Source organism: Passer montanus, unplaced genomic scaffold (assembly GCF_014805655.1).
Source record: "Passer montanus isolate IOZ18808 unplaced genomic scaffold, ASM1480565v1 scaffold25, whole genome shotgun sequence".
Lineage (NCBI taxonomy): Eukaryota > Metazoa > Chordata > Aves > Passeriformes > Passeridae > Passer > Passer montanus.
In genome coordinates this window covers 3,316,146-3,339,037 of record NW_024367149.1, presented here as the reverse complement: position 1 = coordinate 3,339,037, position 22,892 = coordinate 3,316,146, and the positions used below count along the sequence as shown (strand labels likewise).

The 22,892-nt window shown below is 39.4% G+C and overlaps 1 protein-coding gene across 1 annotated transcript in view; it reads left to right on the top strand.

Annotated features, from left to right (window-relative positions):
- The window catches only part of EIF2B3 (eukaryotic translation initiation factor 2B subunit gamma), a 99,105-nt gene that overhangs the window by 9,595 nt on the left and 66,618 nt on the right, over window positions 1-22,892 (top strand). Inside the window, exons 3-4 of the mRNA XM_039711686.1 lie at window positions 11,146-11,305; window positions 16,785-16,896. Coding sequence (XP_039567620.1) covers window positions 11,146-11,305; window positions 16,785-16,896 — 272 coding nt within the window. The remainder of the gene's footprint in view (window positions 1-11,145; window positions 11,306-16,784; window positions 16,897-22,892) is intronic.

Sequence of the window (22,892 nt, the reverse complement as noted above, 5' to 3'; positions counted from 1 at the left end):
AGGAGCTAGAAGCCCAAGAGTAAATTGCAGTGTCTCAGAATGTACTAGTTGAAATAGTGTGATGATAAGCAACCACTCTGATGGAGGAAGGTTGATGCAAAACTAGAATGTATCAGGTAAATTATTCTTTATGGTAAAAATGAGAAATTAGTTGTATTGCTTAAGGCAATGAGAAGGGGTTGTTTGTCAGGAATACTGAGCAGGTGTGGAACACAAACACTAGAAAAGGAGATAAGCTATTCAGAGTGGAGTATAAATGGGTTTAGATTTGCTGTGAGCTGGGAGAAAACAGGCTGAAAATTATAGAAAGGTTTTAATCAGAGCAGATTAGGATTGTGAGACAGTTTCCAGGAGTAAACGAGATTAGAATCCCCCAATTTCCTCCTAGAATGAGAAATCTGTTTCCTTGTTGTATTTTTGTTTGCTTTTAAAGAAACTAAGTAAATCAATAGCTGCAATGACAGGAGGCATCTCTTGACTCAGGAAACCCCTTGGAGGACTCTGTTTCTGGAACCTTCTGCATGTACCATTCATCAGGCTGCTAAAGCCCTTTTTGCAGATTGTAGATTACTGTTGATGAAAAAAAGTAATGGCAAGGGGTGTCACTATAGTTTACCAATGAGTTCCTCTGAAATTTAGGCATCTCTAATATTTGACCATTTTGTTTCTTGTGCCAAATTTTACCAGACCCACACAGCTGCTGTCTGGCACCCCTCCCAGGCTGGGGCTCTCCAGGCAGCAGGTTGAAAAAACTGCTTAACTCATGAATCTGTGTTTTGGGTGGATTGGGTGTGCCTGGATCAAACATTTGTCTTCACTGAGTCTGTATTATTTTCATCTTCTATTAAGCATTTCTCTCCCTTGTGTCACTCAACTATACTCCAGACAGTGATTAAAATGTGGCGTTCCAGCAGAGTAACAGCAATGGAACAATTTCATATTTTCCTCCCTTGATGAGCCCTTAGCTGTGTTAATGGAAGGCCTGAATAATATGGTGTGAATTAATCAGCTTGTCTTCTGCTGCTATCGCTGGTGAGTGCTTGTGAGAGAAATGTTTCATCTCAGGTGGTCCACCTGGTTCTCTCAGTTACAAAACTAAGATTACAAAGTAATATAGCTCTTTAAAAGCAAAGCAAAACAAACCCTAAAAAGCTACCAAAAAGAAGAAGAAAAACCAACATTCTTTGAGCAAATAAACAAAGATTGAAACTGCAGATTCTCTTGGTATGTGCATCTTTGGGATCCGTGTTGTGGAAAGTGTGATGTCACGGTGGTGGTCTGTGTGCTGCTGAGGGTCACTGATCCGTGGAGTCTTGGCCAGCGTGGCGAAGCGCTCCGCTTCCTCTGCTGAAAAATCTCCTTTCCAAACACATGATGTAAGTAAGCTTGCTGCAACGGCTGGAAGATGGAATCCGAATCCTTTTGGTACGACTGAGCAGAGTTTGGTGAGCATGGAAAGAAAAACTTAGGTCCCCATAATACAGAGTTAGGTGGTTTTTTGTACTGTCAGTGGAAATAAAAAAATCAAATTAAATTCATTTGTAAGAAACAAGGTCTATATAATAGTAAGGCTGAACTAAATATTCTATTAATCTGTTTTGAAGTAGTAAAAAGAATTTCGTCATTTTCTTCCAGCTCAGCTGACAGCAAGCATTTTTTACTTAAGTGTTTAAAATGCAAATAAAATGCTGTCTTGGTGGTTTTTCTGTTTCTGCCTTTAACAATGTTGTTAGTAGGGAAAGCAGATGTATCAGATGGCAGCTCACAGGGTATGTAGTATTTTTTTTTTCTCTCTCTCTGCCTCTTACTGTAAACTGCCATCACTGAAGCCACTAGCCAATGTTTATTACAGTTTGCAAGCCAAAGTCCCATTCCCAGAGCAGAGCTGGTTGTCTTGGTAGAAAGCAGCTACATGGGCAGGTGCTCAGGCTGGGTGGCTGGGAGGAACAATAACCACTGCCTGACTCTCTGCTTGAAGAATGTGTTCAGGACTTTCAGCTGATCATTATTTTTTCTGGCAGGGTAAGAAAGAATTCAGCAGTTGTTGGAGGGTTTTTGTTTGTTTGTTGTTTTGTTTTATTTTTTCTGATGTTACTCTGCTTTATAAGATTCTAACTAATTAAATTGTTTTGCTGCCCAGGTTTACTATGGATAATGGCTTAAACACCAGAAGTTTGCATAAGGCAATTAGCTGTGAAGGTTGGATCAAGAATGATTATAAGGGCATTTGCTATTCTGCCCATGGTTTGCTAAAGAGGATGCCTTCCATTACACAGGCTGCAAAACCTTAGGTGTTTTGCAAGAAGAGTCATTGACAGACCTGAGATGCCTGTCAGGTTCAATTGTTGCATCTCCCACTGCATGTCCTTACCCTTTTCATGCTCCTGGGAACTCCAGGCCTGTGCTCATTTTGTTAACCACTACCTCTTGTTCCCATGTAGAAGTTAATGGTCATTGCTTTTCCTGTATTACAGTGTGTGTTTTCATTTAGGCCCTCTGTGGTTTCTGATGAATTACACAAATTCAGCCTATTCTACTTGCAGACACAGCAAGCTCTTTGCACAGGCATATAGCTGAAGTAATTTATTTAAAAGCATCCTGGTAAAAATATTTTCCTGGTTTTGTCAGCCACTACTAGTTTTCATTTTTGGGGAGTAAATAGTAGTATTCCTTTTGGTAAATCCTCTTTCATTTTCCCTATTTAAAGTTATACCTCTGCCCTATGTAAATAACTTACTGTGCTTTAAGGATGACACTGCAACAGCTGTAATGCCCACAATTGCCATGAAAAGCCTAAACATGCTATGAGGGAAGATCTGTTAAGATCCAGACATGGGGAAAATACACAAGTAGAAATCCCACAGCCTAGAAAGAAAGTAAAAAAGGCTGTGTGCAGCAGGCAGCAAGGAAGGAATGTTCTTCCAGAAAAATGTCCAAAAAAGGTATAATTGCAGGTGATACTCTGCCCCTGAAAGGGAAAATGGAATTGTCCAGATCAGACACAGCTGATCTAACTGTGTGCTGGAGCCTGAGTGCCTAGTTCCAGTTTTTGGGGAATGTGGGAGGAAGGAGATGCCAAACGTCAGTGCACGGCCTTAATTGTGCTGGGGAGGGTTTTCCCCTGTGTCTGGTTTTGCAGCTTGGTGCAGTTGTGTAACACTGATAATAGGAATGTGGTGCTGTGAACAGCATGGGCTGTCCCAGAGGCTGTCACTCTTCTCAGCACTGGTTTTCTGTCACTGCTTAATTTAGTGAAAGCCATGGTGAAGATCAGTGAACTTCAGGATGCCTGGAATTTAATTTTGCATTTTTGTCATGCTGTGTTAACTGGGAAACTCAAACAGGTTATCTAATTTTTCCTTGGTTCTGTGCTGAAAATGGAAAAGCAAACGTGCATTTTGATTTTTCATGAAGCAAATTGAGATATTCTTCTGTAGTATGAAATCAATGAGCTTCTTTGGAAAGATGGTGAAAATTCTGGATGTAGACTAATAGTGCTGGAAAAAGCAGTGGAGGTCTTGAAGTTTTCATAACATTTTTCTTAAAACAGCAGTTGCTGCATAATGAACACCATTAGAAAAATTGGAAAGGCGCTAGAGGAGAAAATGATCCTGTGTGGAAGATAGTTTAGGAATCTACAGTTTATAATAGTGCTTTTATTTACCATAGCATGAAAAGTGTTTAGAGAAGAGCCCCAACATTTGAACAAGGCTGACGGGGTTTCAGGCAGGTGGTTGCCACTCTTCTGCAGGCTGGTGCACAGTAGCAGTTCCACTGAGCTGTCTCAAGGAGCCTCTGCTTTGCAAAGTACATCAGAATTCGGGTTTTCTTTTGAAGCAGTGTTGAAACTGGGTGTTGTGTAATGACTTGTTTTGACCTTGAGAAGAGGTTTTTTTTTAATTTAAGATTGTGCTGATACTAGCTGCAGGATGGCAGAATGATTCCCGAGGACACATGCTTGTATGTTTTGGTTTTTATTTAGTGTCTAGTTTGAGACTGCAGGGAACCATTACGATCCTCTAGTCTTTATGGGAGTTTGCACCCACTAGTTGGGCCTGTTAGCCCCAAAACTTAGGGATGTTTAGTGACAAATAGCGAGTATTTCTGAAATATAGCAAGACTTTCTTCATCTACTAGAATGTATGAATTATCTCTTACATACTTTGATATTTTGTTCCTGATTATACTTATTCTCCCTCTTAAACCACTTTACATTTTATTCCTATGCGAATCACTGGTTCCTAGCCCTTGAATCCAGTCATTCCTGCTTTTTGTTGTGCTGCTGAGAGATCTGCAGTTGAGCTGATTGCTGGCTGTGGGCAAAGACCTTCTTTCCCTTCAATAAGTTGAGCCGGTTGAGCTCCATTAGGACTACTTTTTATTATTATTGTGTGTATGACTGCAGCACCTGACTGCCTAAGGCTCTGCTTACATTAAGTGTTAAGCCTGGGCTTGAGCTCTGGGCTTTGGCAGCAATTCCTGCTGCGCTGCTGCTGTTGAGGTTGGAGCCCGACTGCTGCGTTCTCCTTTCTGTTCATGGGAGGCAGAGTCCAAGATCAGCTGCACAGCAGGTCTGGCAGTGCTGCCGTCCAGGTAGTCCTGGAAACCTGCCTTCCAGGAATAGGAGTGATGAGGAGAGTGCCATTTGTTTCTGGAGTTCTGCCTGTGGAGAAAGGATCTGTCCATGCACTGCATTGAGAGAGAGAATTTACCTTGCCAGACTTACCCTCCATGAACTGGCAAATGCAGGGTCTGGGTTCTAGGGTGCTGCCCTGAGCCTTTGCAGGCACAGTGCACACTTCTGGATGCCTTTAGGTGGGGAAAAAAGTCTCCTCTGTGGCATACTCAGGATTGGGACATAAACCCAGGAGATGACCCTGATCTCAGACAAATGAGAGAGCCTACCATTACAGGATCAACTGTGTCAGTCCAAATGCCCCAGCATACGGACAGCATGACAATTGTCAGTGTTCTGCAAGTGGAAGGGTAGCAGATTTCTTTTATTTAAAAAAAAAAGACAAAAAAAAAAGCAGCGGCTGAAGCCACACCTTTAGAAGATGCAAATAGGGCTATCATCCTGTATTGAAGAAAGGTAGAAGTAGATTTGTTAAATGTGTGACAAGTGGATGGGATAGGCTGTTTGAAAGAGAGTAAACAGCTTGTGGTTCATGTGATAGAAAACAGAACCAGTGAAGAAGGGTGATGTGGGTAGAGGAATAAACTGGGAAAATTGCTTTTGGAGTACTGTGTAAATAGGACAAGATTGATTTAGTTGAAACCAGAGAAAAAGGTGGATTGCAAAGCCTATGTTCCAAACCAGAAGTTTTACAGTTCAGTAAGAGTCATAATATTAGTGCTTTGAAAGAATCTTAATAAGTGTATGAACTTTGGTTCATCTCTATAGTTCTGGGTTTGGTTGCTGAGAACTGTAAATTACACTTCTCCACCTCACATGTCAGTTTGAGCATAGGTAACATGACTTCCTTCTGGGAGGAGACAGGATGCCTTCTAGGCTTGAATATCTTTCCTGTTCCTAGCTTATATGTATGTAAATTAAAAAATATTGATTTTGGATGGTAGCTTGTGAGATGAAAAGATAACCTAAAATGGTGTTTTCATTGTATGATCCCATCTGATACAAAACATAGGATGAGCCATATGATGGGACAGGGGTGAAGTCTCCTCCCCAGCTTCTGGCATCTTTCTTGCAGCTTTCCTTGGGAAGATAAACAGTGATGCTGACAGGTTACGTATGTGAAGGCATTCACATTGCCTTAAGATATCCTCACCTGATGAATTCAGGGCCATCCAGGAAATTAGAAGAGACTCCCTTGGCTCCCACATCAGATTTTTCTGTTTTCTTTTTTTTTTTTTTTTTTTAAAAAAGCCTCTAAAAAACTTCTTTCACATTACACAGATCTTAAAAAATAATTCTTCCATCCTTTAGTGAGGAAAGTTGCTTCTGGATTTCAGATTGAGAGACATTCTGTGCCTCCACTGCCCTCTGTCCTCAGAGTAGTTGAGAAGGTGCTGGTCTACAGCAAACTTCCTGCTGCAGGGTGACAGCAGAGTAGGTAAATGCTTCGTGTCTGCTAGCAAAGTACTAAATCATGATTTCCCTCTGAATCTTGCCATCAAGGACGTTACAAAAGGAGAGTGGGAATTCCCAGTGAAAGGCAGCCATTTCAGTTGGTAGCTAACAAGATCTTACAGACATCAAAAAAAAATGAGGTTCCCTGCTCCAGTTGCAGCAACAGCCATAGAGCTTCAAAGAGGTCACAGGTGTGGAAATTGGAGGTCTCTTAATGGAGACTGAGATAAAAAGGGTTTATTTAAAGCCTTGGATGTAAGTTTCTGATCTGAAGAGTGGTGAGTAATGCAATTGCTGGGAGGTATCTTTGACTTTGCCTGGAGAATGCTAACAAGCAATCAAAATGCTTGCCCACAGCCAAACTGTTTTTTCCCTTTCCACTCTTTAGAATAATAAAAAGCATTACACACAAACCCCACTGTTAATGCAACATGTGGGTGAAGTTCCAGGCTATTGTGTATAAAACTGAGTCCTAATTCCAGCAGTAATTATAACTTGTTCCTCTCTCTCCCCTGTTGTTTGGTGACACCACAGGAAGTGATGCAAAGTTCTCTGTTTGTGCATGTATTAACTTAGTTTGAGTATATCTAATCTCTTGATTTTCTTTCTTTTCCTGTCAAAGTCTCAGCTGTAATACTTGCAATTGGAAACTTTTAACATTTAGCTTCAGTGTTTTGTCTGTTTTCAGTTCTGTTAGAAGCTGGTTCTACTGCTTGTGGATGTTTTGCTTCTTTTCTGTTTATAATGCAATCTGACATTTGTTTTCCTCTTTCTCTTGAGGCTGATTTTGTTCACATTACAGTTTCCTTGCAACACATGTTTTCTCATTTTCTAGTCTGCTGTTTTTGAGGCCATCAGCAGTTTAGGCTGTGAGGTCCTGCCCTTGTCTATACTTGATATAAAAAGCATAGTGAATACCACTAAAAATTCATAATTTGCTGCCAGCTATCTGTGGTATCCTTGACATCTCCTGTTTGATCATAAGGGTTCCAGCAATAATTGCTGAATATAAAAGGGTTTTTAGCATTGCCTTTGTATGTGGGGTGTGAGAAAGTCCAAGGCTTTTTATTTATGCTGGTATATTACACCATATAATTGCATCCATCTTTTGATCTGTGGTATGAATTAGTTCCATTGAAAACATGTTTTCTATTTTTAAATCGGCTGTCTTGATCCGAGTTCTTGAAACAATCTGCTTTTTGGTCTTGTTTTTGTGTATATTTTCCATATTGTGCTGGGTTTAATATAGTTGTTGACATACTGGTTTTCAGTGTTTTTTCCTTACTGTTTTCTCTATTTTGTAGAAATCTCTTCATGTTTTATGTTACCCTGTTTTATTTGTCTGGATAAAGTATTTAACTTACTTCATATCTGACCATTTCATAGTTTATAACATTTGATGGTGAAGTGCTGTTAGCCAGTGCTAGAAAGGTAGAGTGGAGATGTGGGCATCTTAGTGCCATGTTTTCCTACTTGACTTAACTGAATACTCTGTATCCAGGGATGGTTGGACTGAAAGCCCAGAGCTCCAATATTGTATGAAGTCAGTAGGGATGCAGAAGGATCTTCTTGAAACTTGGATTGTAGGTGGGGTGATCACTGCAGAATCCCACTTTTCTCCACTGGTCAGTAGCCTAGTCTCAGTTTTTCATTTGAGTGAATGAATTGCAAATCTGAGGTTAAAAGGGATTGCTAAGGCCCAAGTTAACACTTCCAAGGAGCATTATATTCTCCTTGTCTTTTCTGTGGCTCTTGTGATGCTCACAAAAACATGAGCTGTGCTACCAGGAGGGCAGGGCTGTTGTCCCTGAGAGTAGCAATACAGTGTTTTCCTGTGTCCCTCAACCCAAAATCATTTGCTGTTCACTTATGCTTGATTGCCTTTTCACCTGCTCTGTATAGCAGCTTCTGTGGCAGAGCCCTGGTCTGTGATGAGGGCTACTCTTTGTCATAAAAGTAGTAGAGACAAAATGGCACTTGTCAAGTTTGCAAGAGCAGGAAAATACCAGATATCCCAAGTATTTGTTTCATGCTCCATCCATTAGATGGTCCTTCTTGATTTAAGACCCTTGCCTTGCCCTGCCCGTGGTTGTAATACGTGTTGAGAGTGCATTTGTGTGTGCATTTTTTTCCTTTGCAGTCGTTCTGCTTGAGGTGTGTGCTTGCTGCAGTTTTTTTAATCAGTTCGTGTTGATTCTTATCATCTGTATAATAGTTTGGGGTTGATGTAATCATTGTTACATGTATTTCATTAAGAGATGTGTGTGTACTTAGGCGTTTGCATAATTCATGAAGTCAAGTATGTTCACATACCCTTTGTTAGCACGTGAGTGCATGTAGTAAGTATGTACTTCTCTTCTTTGTATCGGTGGCTCATTGGGAAAGGTGCACTGCATTTATTTGGTGTGTGTATATGTAAAAAACCCACAAGTTCTACCATTTATTTTCTTTCTTCTACGCCCACCTCGAAAACGTAAAGAAAAACACACACTTCTGCTAAGGTTCTAGGATAGTTTATTTTTTCATTCAGCCATTAGTTTATTCGTTCAGGAGTTGTACACTGGAAAAAAAAGTGCATCCATTAGACAGTGAGGGCTTTATTTATGAGGGGGGTGGTGTTTCAAAGGGGAAGCTGTCAAGTCCCAAAAGAGCCTTTCATGGTGTATTCTCAGCGTGCTTCTGAGGCCACTGCTCTGCTCATCAGGAGGAGAGGCAGAAATGTGGGCTTTACAGAGCAACTGTGTGTTTCACTGGTCCCTGCGCTCGCTGACGTTTATTTACATATTGGGAGAGTAAATGGGTAGAACAGATGGCAACCAGACATTTGGTGGTTCTGTTCCCGTATGCTCCTCAGGGGTCTTGCATTCAGTTTTTGCAAAAAGCTTGTCCTATAGGGAGGAGAAAAAACCCAGGAGCCTGGTCAGAACTATGAAACGCTTGTTGGGTTTTTGCATTAGTGACAGATTAAAGCATTTAGTAAAATGTGAAATAATTACAAGGTTTGTTTTACAAGTCCAGATAGTCGTTTCTTAGTATAAGACTGTTGGGGTGTCAGTCTCTCTCATTTGATTATTTCTTATTTTCACCACTGGAGCGAATGCATCTAGATTTGAAGCTGGCAATCTCTTCTTTCTATAAAGTGAGTTTGAAAAGTACAGGTCTATTTATATGGGTCTTGAATACCTTTTGGTCTTTTCTGTAAACGTTGTTATTCATTCGTGCTCTTGTAAAAACAGAATATCCAAAAATTTTGCAGGGTTTTCCAGGATATTTAATATGTGTTTCTTCACAGTTTACAGTTGTGACGCGGGAGATTTGCTTCCACACCAAGCTGAATTTTTTTCTTATTTTCTTTGTGCACCCTGGAATGTTGGAGCAGGGCTGCTCCAGAGTGCTGGGCAACTCACTTTAGTGGTTTGGGTTGTTGGGGTTTTTTCCAATGTGTGCATGTTGGGTTTTTTTAGAGAAGTGCTAATTAAAACACTTTCCTTGGGCAAAACTGTAATATAAAATACACATTTTGAAAATACGTTAAAAAGAGTGATGGAAGAAAGGTTTTGAATGTGTAAAATTCTCAACCTGCAGATCGTTCCTTCCCGTAAAGCAGCCAGGTGTTTCTTAGTAAAGTGGGACAAATCACATGACAATGGAAGAGCTTGACCTTTTGCACAGCATGCCAAATCAGCAGCTCCAACAGTTTGTGACATGATGAATTCCAACACCTTATTGGTAAACACATGAAACTGCCTAGCAGTTATGGAAGAACCTGTCAAATAATGTAAATACCAGACCTCAGCTAATCTCAACTATAATGTAGAATCTCCTCATGTTAGATAAAAAAGCAAGCTTTTCTTTAATAAACCTTTCTGGAATGAGAGGTCAACCCTGAAATAATTTACTTTAAACCAAGTTTTCAAAAGTAAGAGTAGAATTACTGATTGATCCTCCATGGATTAACTCAGGTTTTTTCTTAAGTATTGTCTAATGCCCTTCTCATTAAATATTGTATTTTTAAAAGACAAAATTAGGCAGACATGTCACACTGCAGGGAGGCTTAGGATGGAAAATAGCAGCAGAGACAGTGAAAATGGTAATTGTCAGAAAAGAAACACTGTCTTCTGGAGAGGCCTTTAGAAGGTTGATCGTTAACAAAAAGTGGAAATTTGCTACTTTTGTGTTGGCCATGCTGCACAAATATTATGTTAGGATTAGTTTAAATTAAGTTAATTGCTGAACTCATAGGTTTTTGGCAGCATATCCCACAACCCACGTGAAATACAGAAATTTTTTTCTAAATAAGAGTTTTTAGGTGGATTATATTGATAGTGTCCACCGTTAATGAAGCTGCTGTGTCTTGCTCAATACATGACAATGTTCCTGTGACTTGTGAAGCAGTTCTCTTAAAAACTGTATAAGGTATTTAGGAATCCTTTGAGATCAAAATTAAGTACAAGCCTTCTGTTAAATAGGACCTAATGTCCTCTTTTTTTTTTTTTCTTGTAATATGGAGTATTGCTGGTTTTAGGAAATGTATTTCTAAACTGAGCCCACCATCACAGTGCAATTACTGAGTAAATCACATCCTCGATAGTCTTTATTTTTTTTGTCCCCCGATAAAATAACATAGTTTAAATATCTTTTCCAGCACTTTATAGCCAGTTGCAAAGTCAGCTAAAAAAGACTTCTTCAGAAAGATTTCTTTTCTACCTCATTATATAACTAAAAGTAGCTGTTGAAATTACTGCAGTATTTCTTGTTGGTCTTGAAAGCCATGGCTTCTGTGTCCTTAGGAGCAGATGAAGACAATTTAGATGGTCACATATTTTTTATGGTTCAGACCTGGATAAGCATTAGCCAAATAACAGTAACAGCAGGACTCAAGAAAAGCACACTGGTAAAAACCAGTGCCACCACTGCTATTTTTGGCAGTGGCAAATTAAAAAAGAAAAGAAAGAAGTTAAAGTGTGTGTCTGGTTTTGGGTGGTCAAATGCTAGTCCACGTGTTGTAATTTGTATCTCTGAAAGGTTTGCTGTTTTTTTCCCTTCTTTGACAGACTGATGTCTTGGTGTTAAGCTGCGATCTGATCACAGATGTTGATTTATATAAAGTTGTGGACCTCTTTCGGACACATGATGCTACTCTCTCCATGTTGATGAAGAAAACTCATGAACCAACAGAAGGGGTACCAGGACAGAAAGGGAAAAAAAAGCCAGGTATGTAGGAAGGAATACATATTATTAATAAAATTATAGAGAAACCACTGGTATGTATGATATGTTTAGTTATCAATCCCAGAGCAAAAGAAATAAAAAAGGCACAGATACCCTATTTTTCCTCAGATTCCCTGGTGAGGGTGTGACTTGGTTTTTTCCAGCTCAGAATTAAGTATTAGACTCATGTAATCTTGCAGGCTGTGATCCAAAGCTCACAAGAGTTAAGGGAAAAGCTCCAGGTGACTTCAGTGAGTTTTGGATGAAACTCTGAATTTTTGTTACATATGAACATTAAAACTGTTAGGTTTTTCAAGAGCACTAAGCATCAGCCAGATTATAGCTGGGAATTTTACACTGACTGTAGGGACCAGCACTGGGTGGGTAGCAAGCACTTCTAGAAATTCTCTCCTCTCATGGTATGTAGTGAATTACTCTTCTGAAATCACATCCAGGAGCCTTTTGCTAGGCAAAACTCCCACTGATTTCAAGCAGTTGATTAGATGCTTATCTTGTCCATTTTACCATAATATCTTAGTTAGTGCCTTGTAATCTTTAATGTATCTGTTCTCACAACACTGCTGTGAGGCAGAGCAGGGCTATTATACCCATTTTAGTTATATGCTAAAAGTACTAAATACCACACAGTTGTTCCCACACCATACCTCTCATTTTCTTTTAATGATATCTGTTAAAATGCTGAGCCTTGGCTGTTGGCAGCTTAGTGGGACCTGGTCTTTGATTAAAGCTCAGAGGCATTACTGGAATACAAGTAAGAAAATGTAGCTTCAGACTGTTTGAGAGAGGAGTGAAATGCAAGCCAACAGTTGTCTGAAAGTGGAGGAAATATGTTTTTAAAAGAAAACTTCTTAGGCTTTATATGAAGATTTTTCTGAAGCAACATGTAAGGTTAGTAGGGCTGAAAGTATTTAGTACTTGGACTCTCAAACAGCTCTAACTCCCCTATTTTTGAAAAGGCAATCTAAGTGAAGTGCTAGTGGCACATAAAACATTGTCATGAGCGCTGGTGCAGCAGAGAGTTGAGCATTCAGGAGTTGTAAACTAATGGGTCTGTGGTTAAACATCATAGAGCTTCCCAGCATGTGATCTCTGAGCACACAGGGTGAGGGTGAGGAGGTCTGTGAGGATAAACAAGATTATCTGAAGGCTCGTTGCAAATATAAACACAACAGATTTTACATGCATTCTTATTTTGCTTGTTTTTTATGTTGGTGTGCTTGACTTTGTAGCATAACTCTTCCTACATGACTTGCTGAAATTTGTGTGTGTTTTTTCAGATCTGTAAAAGACCAAACTTGAAAATACTAAAATTCCTTTATGTAGAAGTGTTCTGTCACCCCTGGTGTTCTTCTGTGGGGCTCAGTGCTAAGATCTCCCACGCAAAGCACCACTTGAGCTGCCATGGACAGCAGTAGTGACATGTTTCCTGTGAACTGCCTCTGATAAGGCATGAACTCTACCAGACCTGTTTCAGTCATTTGTTAAAAGCAGGGGAGGGCCAAGACAGGAATCTTAGGTTCTTCTCCAGGTTCTGGAGGAGGGAAGTGCAGTTTAGGGAGTACCAGACTCTCCTGTCTTTCATTCCTACTTGATTAAATCTACCCTGTTGCTGTCAACATTACCTTTGCTCATCCATCTTCCTTTGCCTATGCTGGCTTCTTGCTGCCACCAGTTGTGTTCTCTTTCCATAGTTTCCTTCCTCAAGGATCCTTGTCAAGAGCGTGGTTTTCCTTTGTCATCTATTACTCTTTTTTTTCACTGAAGATGGATGGAATTGCCAATTCCATCTTCTGTCCTGTTTCTGACTTCTTGCCTTCATCTGGTTAATTTATCTGCCTGTAGTCACCTGTTCTTTTCTGATTTCTGTCCCATCTAGTGTCCTTTAACTGCCAGTCACAGTTTCCAGTAGTTTTCAGGAGCTGCTTTCTGTCCTTTCCAGCCTGTCTTGCAGAATCCTCATTTTTTAATGTTTTTTTCTTTTCCCTCACCTCTGTGAGTTTATGACTTTTACTTCCTCGTAAAAAACAGACTGCAAAAAGACAAATTAAACCTTTCCACTGGAACAGTCATTGCAGCATGGCTGTGAAGCCTCATAACTTGTGTGCTTTGCCTTTACCACCTAATGGTACAGAAAACCTTAGGTAGCACCTGCTATTTGATCAGTCCTAGGAGCTGAGGAATTGGAACCATCTATCCTTGAGAATAAAATACGCAGAAACATTTGCAGCAAAAATAGAAGGTTAAAGAAGGCTAAAGAAGAACTGCAAGCATGTGAACCTGCAGTTTTTCTAAGATTGGTTAGAGCTTTTCAAGGGAAGGGACACCAACCCATTTCCACTTATGCTAAACACTTGCCTTAGAACCAGCTGAATGGTTTTTGCTGAAGTTTTTCAAATGTTCTTCTTAAGCCAGGCACCTGGCATTGGAAATTTCATCCCAGACAGTTAAAACTTGGTGAAGCTTATAAACACCCAGAGACAAGATATTAGCATGGACTATGTTAGGCAGTTTTTCATAGTAGGTGGCACTATTAGCTCCTTCTCTAAATTGTGACACATACAGGTTTTTATGTACTGGGACTCTACTGTTCAAGTGTTTGTATTAGAAAATGGATCCCATGACAAGTCACTAGATTTATTTTTTCACTGTTCCTACAAAGCAATTCATTTTTTGAGAAGTCTCAACAAGATTTTATTTCGCATATGTCATGGAATCTGATACAAAGTTGTTGCTTTTGGGTTATTATTGAACATTCGAGAAATGCGATATAAAGAACAGTTCTTAAATTAGCATGAATTGCAGTGTGTTAAGTGCTATAAATTCATCCTGATGGTTTCCTGCAATGTTTGACTCAGCTGCAAATTACAGGGTCTAGTTCACTGGGTTTTATATTTAGGGGATTATATAGTGACAATAAGAATCTCATTGGCTTTTTTAATTGAGCAGTAAGAGCAATGGCAATAAAAAAAAACACATGAAAATGCTAGTCAGCGGTAGTAACCCAAATAAACAGAGAGTGTCAGGAATTCAGATACTCAGAATGGAGCTGTGTTCTTAAAGATGACCTACAAGGGATTGAGTGGAAAATAGTGTCTGAACCTTTCTTTGTATAAAGAAAGGCAGAAAAGATGGGCATGGTGACTCTTTCCTGCTTATTTTTCTTGTCTTGAAAGCAGCAAGCATCTCATCACTGGTATTCTCTGTGTTTGCCAGAAGACCTGTTGGTGGTCTTGAAGGGCTGCATCCTGTGAAATTCTCTCCATTTAATTGAAAGGGTGGGGATACTGAGTCTTTAACAGAGGTGTCTTTTTCTCAAGTCAGATAATTATGATTGATTAGAAAGCATTTTAAAAATATGACTGAAATTTATTTCTTTTTGTCACTAAAGTGCTTAACGTTCTCTTATAATATTCTAATTTCTTTATATCATTAAAGCCCTTAAAATTGATGGGGATCTAATTTGTAAGATAATTAATATATTGCAATAGCAGTGTCAAGTTCTTATTTATCTATTGTGAGGAGGCAAAACACATTCTGCATTTCATTTTTATACTTTAAATGATTTTGTTAAGTTACTGTCACTTTAACACTTTCTCATACTTCTTGCAGGGATTTTGTAAGCTAGTTGTGTGTCTGCTCTTCCATTTGTTTTTTCCTTCCTAAGTGATGCCAGTGGGATTTGAAACAGCACTCTTGTACCTCTGGATAATTGATTTTACTATATAAGTTTTGTCTTTTTTTAAATTACTGAAGTGATGTTGTTTATTGCCAGTGTACAAGGAGAAACCTGACCTGGCATCTGCTGCAAAAAATCCCACAGTGCACTCTCATGGTTTTACTATTTGTTTCTTATTTATCCACACAAGCAAGAGCAACCTGTTCAGTGCTCAGTCATGTGCTTGGTCCTGCTCTCTTCAAGTTGTTTTTTTCCCTTTTTCTTGTTGCATAGAGTTTTGCTGTAGCAGAGTAATATGTGCCTGTAAGAAAAGCCAGGAGATGGGCAGGCAGGACCTGAACTTTTAGGGAAGTGTTGGTGCCTCAATGCAGGAAAGTCAGTCATTGTTGTATTTCCATCCTGTCAGGAGACCCCATTTAGGTGGCAGAGGTGAGGGCTCATTCACCCCTAATCTTAAACTTCACTGCCCTCCACAGAATGAAAATAGGCACTGCTTTCAAGACTTACTCTGAGTTTTTACAGCAATTAATCTTTATCATAATTGTACTTATTTTGTCTTGGTGTTAGATGTTCAGGCCTATTTGCTGTGTAATGAATTTCTGAGAAGGGTTGGGGGTTTTCTGAAGAGGGTATGCTTGATCACTTGGATCAGAGATTGCACAGGAGAACTTTCAACAGCTGCATAGATTTGACTGCTTTAATGGTGGTTATTACTGTGGTAACTCTGAAAGAACAGGTATAGGTAAAACAAGGGATGGGCCTGAACTGGGAAAAATAAAGCTAAAAATACTTTGTCTGAAAAAGATCTTAGAGAATTAGCTACTTCTGGGGTATGTTGTTACTCCATTGTGATTAAAGGCATAGAACTTAGAAGATCAAATATTTGCCAGTTTTGGCCCAAAATAATAGTATTTATTGTGAGAAAAAATATTTTTGTTTAAATTATATTGTGACTTACTTGTACAGCCTGTGTCTGTAAAGATCAGTATATGGCTGCCACCAGAGCAGTAGCTCAGCTACAGAGTGAAAATTAGAATGAGCTGCCACCACTGTATTCAGATGTTGTGGAAAACTGTTAAAAAATGAAAGCTTTACATTCCAGTAGGCCAAAGTCCCTGCTGATGCACAGTCACTGATTGCAGGAGATACAGACTGCCACAATAATACATGTGAGTGTTAGGTATTCTCTTGCTGGACAATTTTATAAAAAGAGATTTAAACCAAGCTGACCCACCCAGAAACATCCATGGTAGAAGTCTTAGAATCTTTACTGTGTGTTTGTGATTTACATATTGGTATTTGTCCAAAATAGATAAGTTGCAAAATGCTTATGTCTCAACTGAAATCATAATCCTCTCCAGACTCCGTAATTCTAATGTGGAGTGACATTATAAGAAGAAGAAGCAGTTGGATTTGAAGAACTCACTGCTTGTCTTGAGTTTGTTGTTTTAATTCAGGTAGCAGGGTTTTTTATTTAAAAAAAAAAAAAAAGGAAAGCCCAGCTCAAAATTGAGTGTTGCATGTCGGGACCTGTAGTTGGCATCTTCATAAAAAGGATGCACAAACCTTTCAGCCTTTCAGGGCCGATGTTTTGAATGCCATGATATATATCAGCTACCCCAACTGACAAGAAGTTGAGAAAATTATCAACAATATTTATTAAATTCATGGATTTGCTGGGATAGTCTGATTTCATATTTTGGGGGTGGTTGGTGGTCCCATTTGTCTTTCCAGCCTGCATTAAAATGGGGTTATATAATGATTGTGTTTGATTTTCTACTTCAGTGGAGCAGCGCGACTTCATTGGAGTGGATGACACAGGAAAAAGATTGCTCTTCATGGCTAATGAAGCTGACTTGGATGAAGAACTTGTCATTAAAAGATCCATCCTTCAGAAGTAAGCTCATGAGTCCTTGTAATAGAAACTGAACTTGGGATGAGATAAAATAATTGTGTAGTAGGACAGATGGTTAAAGACAAAGTAGGATGAGGAGGGAAGAAGAAAAGCTACTTTTGCAATATTAAAGGAGCAGTATTTTATTATTTGTTACATCATTGGAACCAACTGATAGGCTTGTTTTATACCTTTATTAGGGAAAAATCCAGGGAAAGAAGAGGAATGCATGAAAAGGTAGCTGTTCTTGAAATGAAACCTGTATTGCAATAGGTCAGATAGAGTTTAGATTCAGAGACTGTGAAGTGTTAGGCCTATAAATGAATAGGTCCTATTCCATAAATGAAATGCTGGTCTCACTGGTTGAGTCCCAAATGGATTTGTGGAGTATCCATGCGAGGCTCTCAGGATTTCATAACCTTCCTACGCATTTAAGGCACAAAATCTCAGCTGTCTTTCCAGGCCCCAAAAGATTCATTACAGAAACCATGCTATATCCACCATTAAACTTCACTGGGGACTCGGATAAATTTATCAAATGTGCCAGACAAGCTGAGCTTTCTGCACTGTGTAATTCATATCCATTAGTAGGAGAAGGAAAGATGACTTCTTCTTTATGCTCTCCAGTACAGTGATTTTAGTTTTCTCAGGCACACGTTGTCTGACGTGTTCTGTGCAAAGCTGTGTTGGCTCCTTGAGAGGCCAACCTTTGTAGTTTGTCCCAGGCTGACAGTCAGACTTTCACCTCTGTGAGATGAGACACCTGTGGAACAGCCATTTGAGATCTGGGAATTCATCCATGTGGACCTTTTAAGTCAAGGATGCAGACATCTGGGGTCTGCTCTCAGATAAATCTCTGCTGTGAAAATGCCTCTGGTGTGTGCTGTAGGCCACAGCTCAGTGTAATCTTTCCTTGAACATCCCGCTACCAGATGTGAGGGAGATGCTCTGTGCCCATGGAAAGATGACACCTCCTCTGCCTGAGTTTAAGGATTATCCTAGAAGGAAGGTGATCAAGAGTGGGCCCTGTTAACTGTCACAAAAGAAGGAGTCTGTCCCAGCATGTTTCCACTGGCCCTCTCCTGGGCTCATCTTGGGCATGGCAGGGACCAAGCTGCAGGCAAGCCTTCTGTACATAACACAGCAGCTGATTTGTATAGAGTAGGAAATTCATTCTGTGGGTTTCTGCATATGAAGGCTAATAGAACTATTTTGGGGTAGGGGAGGAATATTTTATCTGCTGTTAGTGACAAGCTTGTCTTTATGGCTTCCTCCTGGCACTAGAGGGTTGCTGTGGTATAATGACTTAGAAATTGCTGCAACATATGTGATCTTAGTTGACCCCTGATTTTACAGGTTCATCTAACCAGAGGATTCTCATTCCTATAGCTAAATTTATCAGGCTTTATCCTGCAGGCTAAACTTTGCCCTCAGTAGCACCTGTTCAGTTATATTGTCTTCAGCAGATCTTAAGCATTGCTGTTTGGGATTTGGTAAATGGAGTGTTGATGATATACAGATGGGATAAAAATCTGTCTGTCTCCCTGTAGTTCTTACATGCACAGCTATGAAAGCAAATGTGAAGCCACCCTCCAAGTAAAGCCCAAAGATGCTAGGATAGTGTAGAAGAACAAAAAGAGATCTGCTAAGTGTTAAAAAGAATAAAAAATAAATAAAAATGATGCTTTGAAGCATCAAGCAGAAGTATTGGGCCAGTACCCACCTGGATGAGCCTCTGACATCTGAAACTGCCAGCTGTCGATGTTGGTGTGCTCTCTGTGTCCTGCAGCTGCCATCTTTGGGAAGCTCTGAGGGAAGCAAAATATATATGGAAATCATCAGGTAATTTCGTTTGAGGCAAATCCAGGAGCTCTAGGAAGACAAAGGAAGACAAAGTGCTGGCAGCTAATGGTGTTTTAACCACTAAGTTGTCTAGACCTGCTCAACCCCTGATTTTCTCATGTGAGAAACAAAAGCGACGCTTGAAACAATCTTTGAAGTCTTTTTTTAATACATCATACTAAAGAGAGAGGAGAAAAAAAAAAGCAAGCCCTATCTCATTTTCTTCATGGATCATTTGATGTGACTGAATTTCAGCTGCCATGTTGTCTGTTTCATGATCTCTGGACTTTGTTTTGATGAAATAACAGACTTTGTGGCAAGATGGTGGGAGAATTTCCAGTACACTCATTTGTTCCTCTGTAAAATACAATAGACATCTTGAGGGTGTTGCTTTTGTTTGTTTTGCTTTTAATGGTCCCTTTGAAGGGCTATAGTGGTCTCGTTACATGAACTCTAGAACTCCTCCAGTGCTTGTTTTGTTCTTCAGATCCTTTGTCTATTTTCTTTTTCCTGTCTCTTTTTAAGGAGGGGAGTGGAAGGAGGGACAGGGAGGGAGTGGTGAAAGGAATGGGAAAAAGGAAGATGAGCTTTTCTTTAAAGCTAGGAATCTTGTTACTGGTAAAAATCTAGACCCCATACAGAAATGGTTCAAAGGCCCTTTGGCTTCCCCTCCTCACAGGAGGGAAGTTGTGTTGACAAAACATACAAAACTGTAGAAGGCTAATTTAAATCCTTGAAGAAAAACCTTTTTCCTGACCTTTGCCTTCTTCCTATCATTGGATTTCATGCTCTTCACTTTCTTGCCATAAAAGAGCAGCTGGTGAGGAGGGACAGGAGAAAACACCTTCTCCTGAGTACCTTTTGAGTATTAAATACTTACTTGCTCTTGACCCGGTGTTTTGTAGTGGAAGTGTTACAGATTGAAACATTTTAGTGGAATTTCTAAGCTCATGGTGTAACCTGTTATTCTCTTTCTCAGTTTGGTTAGGATTTCTTTTCCAGATTTGTTATTTTGATTTGTGTTGTGGTTTTGTAAGTCATGGATAGCCATTTTGGGTTTGGGATTGCATCTCCTTGTTACACCACAGAAAGGAGTCTGGATTTTGCTCCTTTGCTTGCCAGAGCAAGTCTGGCAAAGCTTTCAACTTGGTGGGTAAAATTTTCTTTTATTTTCCCTGTGTTGTTAATCACCCTGATGACAAGTCCCACAGGTAGCATCCTCCCTCAGTAAACAAGTGGAAAACAATATCAAATACATCTATTCAGGCACGTTTTGGAGTGCAACAGGCTAAGCCAAAAGACAAATTTATTGGTGGTGCCTAGAGAGACTAATGCTGCTGGGGAAAGCATTTTCAAGGAAATGGTTCCCTGTTTGGGTAATGAGAGCTTATAAAAAGCCATGAACAGCCTGTGCATGTCATTCACTTTGGCAAATAGCTGCAAGATGAGATACTAGAATGAAAGAAATACAGTTTGGGGACGTTTCAGAGCCAGCTTAGGGCCCTTTGAAGAGAAAAAAATAAAGTTATGTGCTCATCCCTGGAGCCTGGTTTTGCCAGTGACATCTCTCTGACTTGGGTCTTGACAGGATGAAGGAGTGAGGAAATGATGAGAATTCCATAGCTGCTGCCTCTGCTTTGGGAGGGGGCAGAGGTATTTGTTTTCAAAGCACGATTACAATGGACAGGGAGCTTTTCGCTCCACCTCTGATATTTATGGTCATGCAAAGTGAAACAGTAAAAGACACCTGTTGGAGCAGGTCTAAATTTGGAGCATTTCCTTTTAAGATCTTGTGGGCTGTGTAGGGGTGAGTTCAGCCTTCGTGGGTGTTCTGTCTGCACAGATGCAGGTGCAGGGCTTCTCCTAGAGAATATGTTAATAAATCACCGTGACAATTCCAGCTACTTATTACCTCATGTGCTTCAGACAGAAAGGAATACCTCATCTATAAATATATGTAGTACTAACATTAATAACCTTGAAGTAACAATGCAGATCTGTTTTTAAGGTAATTTAGTAAAAAGAGGGGGTAAGATTGGGGAGTTTTTTCTTCCTTTTCTCCTTGCATATGAAAGTAAAAATGAATGGTGTAGTATAATTCCAAAAGTCAGCATTGCCAAGAGGGTAGGTAAAGAAAGCTCAGAAGCAGCTTTGATACACTTGATTTCCTTTCTGTTGCCTTGGGATATCGTCCTTTTTATCTTTTTTTTTTTTTTTTTATCCTGCTGATAATTTGTTTTAAATAAGTGGACCGTATATAAACATATAAACATGCTGCATCTTCCTTAATGTTTCTGCTTTCTAAAACTGTTATTCTTGGGAAATTGGCACCTCTGAAATACTCTGCTGCTCCTGTAGTGGTTCTTTTTCTCTTTTAAAGTCTATTTCCTTTAGAAAAGCTGGGAATGACACTGGTATAGGCAGATGCTCTGCACTGTGAAGCATCCTAAACTGAATATTGGGCAGCTGTCCTGAACCAGATCCAGCTGTGCTGGTGAAGAGGACCAACACCCTGAGCTTATGCCCAGCTGGACATACAGTTGAGTACTCCATAAGCCACATTTGTCAAAAATAGGTTCATGACTTCTAATGGATTAAATAGCAGGACTTTGATAACTTGGTTTTGTTTTCTTTGTGCATTTGGGAGATGGCCCCACAAGCAGTGCCACTGGCAGGGAATGGGGGGATCCAATAATGCAACTCAATAGGAAAATCCTGAGGAGCAGTTCAGGGCAGACCAGGGGGCAAAAACTCTTTGCTGGTCTCAGCTGCGTTTAGAAGGAATACACATGCTAGCTTTGGTGGTGGTCTTTTCTTTAAAAAATCAGGAGTTTTCACTATTAGCAAAGTTTTCTGACTAAGCTTCCTTTGCATATAAGTGATATTTTGAGAAATACCATAGAAAGTTGTTGGATCTAACTTCTTTTCTCTACATATGACCTCTATAGAGTGATGTCTTTTCTGTTGATCCAAATCTGCTCTTTCAATTAGTCCAGGTCTGGTCTTCTCACAAATAAAAATAAAATTTTCTGACTGGCATCCAGAAAATAAGTAACATTCTTTCTGGCTCCTCTATCAAAAAATAGAAATTGTATGTGTTGATTTAGGTAATAATCCTTTTACAGATGCATAAGCCAGAAAAGAATCTGGTTCCCCTTCCCAGAATTGAATTGGTTTCACAGTACTAATAGGAATTTAGAAAGCTGTAAAAAGTTATTTTAGCCAGTAAAGTAAGTGGATGTGACTGAATCAAAACCAGGGAACTAAGTCTATTGAATAAAAGGGTGTGACTTTTACACACTAACTTCTCAAACTATAATCACACTTTAAAAATGTTGATTCAATCATATTTCTTTAGAAAATAGGGTTTTGCTGAACATTTCAGAAAAAGATACTGACATAAGAGTTGTTGTTGTTTGAGACATGCGCTTGGAGTAGATGTTCTCAGGATGTCCTGAGTAGGATTTGTATGCCTGTTTAGTTTCTCAGCTCACTAAGAGTAGCTGCTATAGCTAAAAACATTCATTTTCAAAGAAAGTTTGTCCTTTTCATTATGCATTTAAACTTCACTCAACTTGTTCTGCTTTTTCTGTAAATTTCTTGGGGATGAGTGTAGCCTTTAATTTCAGAAATTGAGTATTTTAAAAATTATTTACTATTTCTAAAATCAGTGTAGCCAAATATAATGAAAACTCTTTGATGCTTTTATATGTTACACTTGCACAATAAACGTGAACATAGTATAAAAGCAGTTAATGAAACATTGACTTTATATTTTAAAGAACATAGTGCTATTACTGATTTTAATACTGTTGCTTCCATAGGATTTTATTGTTTTGCTGCTGCCATGTTATTTTATTCATACATTGGTGGGGGGTTGAAAGGAAGGTACAGCAAATCCAGGTCCTGTTTATAAAAGAAAGGTGTACAGGAAAGAGGTCATGAATCTCAGAATCTGGAATATTAGCAGGAGCTTCTCTTGAACGTAGTTATAGAAAGGCTTATTGCAATGGCTTTCATTTTACTGCAGGATTGTGGCCAGTGTTCTGGTACACATAAGGCTAAAAGCAGAGGGCTTGAGGCTCAGCATTTGGTTTCTAATCGGCAGTAAATGTATGTTGCATGGATTGCCATTAGTCATTTGTCTGTCTGTCTGT